The 8569-nt window shown below is 37.8% G+C and overlaps 1 protein-coding gene across 3 annotated transcripts in view; it reads right to left on the reverse strand.

Annotated features, from left to right (window-relative positions):
* Window positions 1-8268, reverse strand: part of LOC108750301 (fat-like cadherin-related tumor suppressor homolog) — a 52640-nt gene extending 44372 nt beyond the window's left edge. For all 3 annotated transcript variants that reach the window (XM_018489666.1, XM_018489665.1, XM_018489662.1), the window contains exon 1: window positions 8040-8268. In XM_018489666.1, the coding sequence (XP_018345168.1) occupies window positions 8040-8268 (229 nt within the window). The remainder of the gene's footprint in view (window positions 1-8039) is intronic.
* Window positions 8269-8569: the final 301 nt, after the last annotated feature.

The raw sequence follows: 8569 nt of genomic DNA on the forward strand, positions 1-8569 counted from the left end.
CGAAAGAGTATGAGATCTTCAAATCTAATTTCCGTTGCTCTAATTCGCGCCATTTCGAGGCTCGATTAATTGCGCCTTTTTTCCCGTAGATTTCGCCGACAATTTCAAACGTGGCGGTCTTCGGCACGTTCTTTTTATCATCAAATGGGAAGTAGGAGGAAAAAAAGGGGGGGGGGATTGATAGAAAAGGCATACGGAAGGCGAGCGGAAGCGCGGCGATGGACAGGAAAAAAAAAAGGGGGGAATTGCGGGAAATGCCGTTCGATCGAGCCCCGCGAACGCGAATGCGAATGTACAGAGCTCTGGTGCCGGTGGAACGCATTTAAATAATTGCTTTTCGTTTTCGTTCCTCACCCTCTGGGCCGTGTCTACCGTCGGCCTGATAGGAATGCACGCCCACGCTCCGCCCGCGTGTCGGCAGCGGGAAATTCGTTATTGGAAATCAACGACTGCAGTTAGGTAAAATTATTTACGATATTATCGGCGACACGATTTTCGCCGCCGCGCGCCGTTCGCCGATCGCGGCGCAAAATGTCGCAAAAATAAGAATTCTCCGCCCCGGGATAACGACGAATTTATTTTCTGCCGCGCGTAAGTCCCAATGGACGCCGTCGAGGACGGTTTTCTCCTTGAAGTACCGGGCGAGACGCTCGACGGAGTAATATTTTATGATGATAGTGAAAAATGCTTCCGGGTTAACGGGAAGCCGGTGCAACGGGAAGGCCGCTTAAAGGCCGCTCATCTCTCGCTGGGAGAAAGTTTTATCGGGATTATTCCCTTATGACGAGCTAAGATTATCTGTCTTTCACGAGCGGTGCGGCGAGCGTTTTATGAAATTTGCCTGCAGGGGGTCTCGCGCCTGTATTAAGACAATCGCGAGTTTTCATGGCGCGAATGAAAAACTTCAAAGGGTTGAAGAACTGGGAGAGTAGTCCCCTAACAAGTTCGAGTTCTCTCGATGATATTTTCAATTTCGTGGTGGTGTTCCATTAGTATAAAAATAACGTGTATAATATCATTTTTATCAAAATGAGAGAGAGAGAGGGAGAGAGAGAGAGAGAGAGAGAGAAAAACACCTTAATATTTTGATAAAGTTCCGCCATTTTCGTTGCCGCTATTAAAAGCGGCGGATCACATCAATCGAATTGATATGAATTGCGACCGTTTATAGTAATAACATCGCTGGCAATCAGCGACGTACATCCACAGAATAAAATCTCATATTTCTCCACTTTTCGCGTAATTAATGAAATTAGCCGGGCATATTCGCAACGCCCAGGGGTCGGTTTAACAAAAAGCCGGGGATTTCTGAAAGCTACCCGTCCCGTGCCGCTAGTGCTTAACGGAGGGGGGGGGGAGGGTCTAATTAATACCTACGTTTTACATTCTATTTAGCCACCCCCAACGCAAGGGAGCATTTTTGCGTGGTGGCGCATTACGCGCCGAAAGCGCGACTTAACCGGGCGATTAGTCCGACTAGGTACGAGGTCGTGTGCCGTTCGTTTGTGCAAGCTCGTTCGCGCGGACGAGGTCGCATTACTCGACCAAGATCTATCTAATCTAATTTCGTACCGCCGTATAACACCGCCATTGTTCTCTCCATCGTCGTATCTTAGCTACGTACTGTTATAACTGGGGAGCCACCTCGTGCAAATACGCCGGTTAGCACCTGAGATATATGCATGATCCGATGAGCATACCTTTCGGGCGTTACCTTTCATCCGAAGTACTCCATTAAGGAAAATACTGTATATTTTACTGTATATTTAAAGGTATGCGCCCGAAAGGTGTGCTCAAAGGTAAATTCAAAAAGTGTACAGAAGAAAAAAATGTCTTTTGAAGAAATTATTATTTTAAAAGTAAACAATTCATTAACGATTTATTAACGAAGAATAAATAGCTAATGGCGAATAAAATAGATTATAGATTTTTCAAAATTATTTATGTTACGTAAAAAGGAATATGCTATTTCAGTGAAATGAGCAAAAATGCAAATTGGATTATTGCATAAATAGAATTTGTATAATATAATCGAGAATTTAACTTCCAGGATCATAAACATGGTTTTCGCAAAGTTCCTTAATTGATATTAAGCTAGAATGTGCTTATTGTGAATAAATTGTGAATTTTATGTTTTCCCGTTCGTTTTCTGTAAACAAGACTTTTTTTTTTGAATAAAAATCTCCCCTACACTGTTAAATTTATAATGCCAAATTATACTTAAGTTATTTTTAACCATTTTTATAGGTTCCCATTGTTTCTACTCAATACAACGTTAATTTAATTAAAACAATAATAGAATTAAACAATTTCATTCAAGAAAATGTATTAAATTTGATTCAAATTTAGTTTATTATTTACTGAGCGCATACAATATACCTATAGACGTCATTTGTTTCGAAATTAATCACAGAAATGGATTGATTTATATTTCAATATACATGGAAGATTCAAATATACCAAAATATTGTTTAAGGAATTAGATTACCTCTTTCAATATCTAACAGTACGAATATCATTTTACATTATTCGAATACATAGAAGATAAAATACACTGCATTCGCAATTGAAATGGTCGGAGATAAAAACATTCAATATATTTTGAAACAAAGCATTTGTTTTATAACATTTATTTATTAAGAAGTACGCGCTTATTACTTTTTTCAACGTAATACACGACTCTTCCGCGAGTAACTTTCTTATACTTTTATCTCTGCGTGCACACACTGGCTTAGGTATACACATAGTCTTAGATCGTAAAATAACACACTTTGCATCGCCTTATGCGCTATATAATAATGTTAATGAGGACGGAGAGGCGACAATGTAATCGTAAAGGCACGTACATGCTATATACCGTGACGCGTTATTTCAACGTGCATTCTAGAGCGCATGATGGAGTAGCCTTTTTGCCGAGCCTGGCCTTTTCCATCGCGCCCTTACCTGCAACGCGCGTCCCGGTAGATTAAAAAAAACTCACGGTCTCCTTGCTTGTTATCGGGCGTTCGTGAAAATTAATCGAGAGACCGCGGCGGACGATGATTGATGCCCGCGGAATGTGTGCACACGGATGCGAAAGAGGCGTCCGCACGTAGCAAAAGCGAGGTGATGCATTAATCGAGTGATCCGGTGATTTAATTGCGGAAACAAGTTCCCGGCCGTCGGTCGCGACTCTTTTTGAAAGAAAAAAAGATGGTACGCTTTTAACGATGAAGATCCTTTAATACGGGCCGTGAAATAATGTTAGCTCGCGCAGCGAAACCTCGTTTCAGTTTTAAAAACGACGACTGTTCATTTATCTCGATATTGTCGATACTTAAAATGAATTTAGAGATATAATCCAAAATAGCAAGTAAGAATTTGAAATAAAAGATAGTAAAAAAGACAATGAATTGAGAAGTATGTACAAATGGAACTAATCGGAAATTGTACATGTCAATGTTATGTTAAAAAACATAAATGTACATAAATGTAGAATAAATACACAGGTCAATATAAAAGGTCAATATAAAATATGTACAAGAACTAAATAGGTACAGAGATTTTATAATTTTTTAATTAATGGATCTCCAAAATATTAAATGAAAGCCTAAAATTTTCTTCCTATATTTATTATACGCCCAGAAAAAAATTAATATATTTATACAATAAACAGTTTAGAAGAAATAGAAATTTTTCCGTTTCTTGAAAATATTAACTTTTCGGGCTTAGTTTTTACGAAAAATCCTTCATATAAATTTACTGATTAATCGTGTAAAATAAATTTTAAACCGTTTGTGAGACTCGAGTTTTACACCCGCTGTGCAAAGAGTATCACGTATTCAATAGTTCCCTTGAACTTATACAGTGACTCTGGGCTATCGTAACACCGTGCGTTAGTAAACCGCAATTTCTTTCTTTTGCCTCGGCTTTCGTTATACGCGGGATTCTCCATGGAACGTAATAACGCGAAGTAAATAGAAATCTGTGGCGTATTTGCCCAGAGAAACTAGTAGGCGATACGTTGCGCGCGTCTCTCTGTGGAGATAAACGCAGCAGTGGCGTAAATGTCCGTTTTATCCCGCTTTAGTCCAACTGATCGTGTTGCAACCGGGTAACCCGATATAACCGGTGGTTCTGTCTATCGCAAAAATCGAGCGACGTCGCTAAACGGCAACGCGCCACGTTGGTAATAAATAATAATCCCATCGCGCGCGGAAGGCGAACGGCAATAAAATCGACGATACCTCTTCTTCGGGGTGGCGGAAACCAATTTAGCCGGTATTACACGGAATTTGGAAGCCCGTCCGCCCGTCCGTCCGTTGTATTACATTGCAGTAATTGCTGTTGGTGGAGTAGCATTGCTGTCGGGCTGAAACTGGGACAGAGCGCGCTGATAGTTCCGATGTACAACATTGGACTCGTGTATTCGCAATGATATCTATCTGTACTTTTCTCTTTGACAATGTATTCCAATTCAGAATATCAAACAAGGAATAATACTTCATCCCATCAGACAGTGTGCTCGCCGTTACTAAAAAGATCGTGAAACGTCCGATTCAATCTCGTAATGGACGTTATTGTCCAATCGCTGATGCAATCTTTTCATCGCCGTGATGTAATCCAAGATAACATAAAAAAAAAAAAAAAAAAACGGACTTGTCAGAGAAAGAACGGGGCAAACAGCATGGTAGAATTCTTTTTATTTATCCGATAACTCGATGAGAATTGCGCGATCATTCTTACGAGAATAAAATCGCATAAGTGGACGACTATCAATTCGAGCTTCTATACTTCGTACAAAGTATTAGATAATCGAGCGTCGATGTAGAGCATTTAATTCCACAATCACTGTACAATAGTTTAACAGTGTATTCGAAAATTAATTTAAAATCAAATATTCTCTACTTAATACAAAAAATAAAATAAAATAAAATAATTATAAGCGATCAAATTGTTAGTCGATATTATATGTAATATATGTAATATAGAGCTCACGCTTTTATCATAGATCCATAGTTTACACATATAGTGATCTATCAGTGTCATTGATCTTCACGACTCAGGTGATATTTTTATGTGGCTTACAATTTACCACACCATATTATTGGCATCATAGACGGCTTTTTAAAGATAAAAAATGTCTAGTAGTACATTGACAATAAGAGGATTAAATTGTAAAAACACTATTATTAACATGATATTCATTAACAGATAATTCACTTCAAGAGATAAAGAACCAGTGGACATTAACAATAAGTAAAATTAAATTATTGTTTATCTTCTGAATGCAGCCTCTGTCTTCTGTACAACCAGTAGCGGCAGTAGCGCAACTATTCAGATCCCAATCACATTATTTTAAGAGATCTATGTAGTAATTAGATTAAAAGCGTGAAGACTGAACGTGTAAAGCTTATAAAAGTTATTAATAAAAAAAAAGTTAGGAATAAGAATGTATAATCCTGTTTAATGAATGAATATATTAACATTTAATTATTCCACAAGAATGAAATTGCAGCAAGGAACGTGATACCTCATATTTCTTCTTGATTTATTAAAATCAATAATATCATCCTTCTCCGGTATCTAATTACTTAACTTTCCTAATTTTTGTTAAAAGAATAAAATAACCTGCATCTAACAATTAAAATCTATTATTAATAATAAAGAAACTTTTCACTATTATTACCTGTTATAATAAATGTAATATCTAGATGCACATAAGAAGTATAATACAATAAAAAACCGAAAGACAAAGGAGAGAAATCAATTTTTGAAATTGCTTTTATCTGTATATAAATAAATAAAGTATATCAAAGGTAGAAATAATTATTGTAACGTGTATGTACTTTGACTTTCCGAGATCAAGCTTCAATAATAATCATGTAAAAATAAAATTCGTGGTCTATAAATCTGAATCAGTGGATAGTCACTAATTATCCAGTGGCATTGATAATCAGTGAAGTTCAAAAAGGAAAAATGTTTGAGCATTAATAACTAAAACTGATATTTACATATTAATTTTAATCTTCCATATTCATTGAATTTAAACATTAAAACAAGGTTAATTAGATCACATAATAAAGATTAGCTTTACTAGGTTAAGGATCTCACATTTAATTCACTAATTACCAGTGACATATTTGGCACTGATATCAGTGATTATCCACTGATTCAGATTTAGAGAGTGTGCTACTTGATCAATGATAACATTGATTAACCCGATGGCATTTATAGCCGATTGATTGGTTATAACCAAGTATTTCCGTTTGATATATGGTGAAGAACAACCGCAATACCACATATGTCGGACCACGTTTTAAGGTTCGATCAATCGACCGTCCGCTCCATTTTCTCCTCGCATGTGAAATGACAAAAGGTCGCCATTCGCGGGTGAGCCGGGCCAAGTTTTGCGCAATCCCGAACATTAAAAGTTTCGCGGACGGATAGCACGCGAAACGAATTGGCCAGCTGACGGAGAGGAAGTTTCTGAGGATTGGTTGACGGTGATGAATACAAATCAAACGTCGGCCGACTTTTTCCATTGTGAACCATCTCCTCGGTATAACCGACTTTCATTTTGCATACTAATATCAATCGCAAACAACTTTCGAAGAATACGAGATTCCCGTTGTTTGTAAGGATACGTCTGGTTGAGTGCCAGGAATCGGTAAAGAACCAGCATCATTTCGAGAACTTTCGGATTTCGATAGACGAATATAATACCCGTTTCAATAAACCAGCAACCTCATCGTTTTGAAATTCTTGTTGTATTTTTAACTTTAAGTGGCGCTCCATCCGCGCGAAGTCCCTGGCGTGCGAAAATATAAAGTTCTTATCTGTGCCGCGCATTTTCCGTTCTCATGTATTATTTTGTCACACTAAACAACGTAACGCTAGCCCCTTACGTTATTTACGAAGGTTTCGAAGTCAAAAGCACGACGATGTCCCAGATCTAATAAGCTTGCAAGATAGGCACTCTCATCGTTTATAATATAATTCTCGAACGTCTCACGCGAGGAGGAAGACTAAGCGAAACGATAAAGGACTGATGAATATGGACGACGTTCGATCACTCGGATTTGCATGCACGGTCAAGTGAGGTAAGAACAACGTATCTTTAAACACGCTTATATATCGCGGAGTCGCGTTATTAAGTCCGAGAGAAGCAAGTCATTAAAATAAAGATAGATCGTGCGCGTCTATCTGTCAGAAACTATATATTTTCTCTACGATACGGAATCATCGACAGTATATATAGTCTCTAAAAGTGAATCAGTGACTTTAGTGTTACAGTGAAATGTAAAAAAGCCCATCGGAGCCTATCATCAGCCGTTTCAGATGTACAGAAAATTCTTTATTTTCGTGTGAATGTAACAATACGAATAAAATAAACGTTTCGACTTTTCAATTCGGGTCCTTATCAATATAAACTATCAACTATAAACAGAAATTGCACAAGTAACGCAAATTCCAGGTTGATGATTCCCGACAATTTAGTTCGTTCTTCTTTATCCAAATGCCAAATTAGCTATGTGACGAATAGTCCAATGAGTATCAAAATATTAACTTATACAAACATAATATAAAAACTTACATAAAGAACAAACTAAATCGTTGGGAATCATCAACCTGGAATTTGCGTTGCTTATGTAATTTGTTTGCTCCGATGGGTTCTTTTACATTTCACTGATAGATTCTTTCGAGCCTCATTTTATATATTTCTTTAGTGTTACACTTACTGTTGTAATCATCAGTGAATATTTATCGTTTTTCAATAATAATACACTGATTCACTTTTCGAGAGTATAAAATCGAATCAATATTTCATCCTTCGATTTAACTGATAACGAACGAGAATTCGAATGAAACTCTTTTCAAAGAAGCGGCCAATCTCCCGGTTCCACGTAACGGATCTATTAAAACTCTCGTCCAGCAAGATTGAACTCATTACCGGCTGTCGGGTGTGGCTAAAGACGACGCCGTCATTCTGATCCTGCCGCGAGACCGATATTATTTTGCCGTCGATGCGATACGTGAGCTGTACGCTCGGGACTTACCGGTGGTGGAGTTGATGAGAAAATATCCCTCCGGATTGCCGCTGCTGATGGTGAAGACGAATTGCTGAGGCGAAACGTCGTGATCAAAAGCGCGGATCTGCAGGACGCTGACGCTGGCGGGCGAGTTCTCGGGTACGGATGGATAGTAAACTGGCAGCTCGGTCAGCGGCGTGTTATCATTCTCGTCCAGCACTTCGACATAGACCTGCATAAGTGCGAAAAGAGACATCCATTTCATCATCCATTAAATAAAACCACCGCGCGTTTGTTAAATTAAATTCGTGACTGGGGAAAAAAAGAAAAGTCGCAACTTTGTTGTTTGGAATATCTCGATATTGATGCAATTGCAATTTTTTATACCGTACCTTCGGAGGATTTAAAAAGACAAACTGTAACTTGGATTTCCATAATGACAATTTTAACAGTTTTCGTTTTATTACTTTTAAATCATTGTCTTTTGACTTTGTTTTTTTTTATTTCCTTTTATAATCTTTTAATTATTCACAATTAAGTATAATTATACGTTCACG

The sequence above is a fragment of the Trachymyrmex septentrionalis genome, unplaced genomic scaffold, assembly GCF_001594115.1.
Source record: "Trachymyrmex septentrionalis isolate Tsep2-gDNA-1 unplaced genomic scaffold, Tsep1.0 scaffold35, whole genome shotgun sequence".
NCBI classification, from domain to species: domain Eukaryota; kingdom Metazoa; phylum Arthropoda; class Insecta; order Hymenoptera; family Formicidae; genus Trachymyrmex; species Trachymyrmex septentrionalis.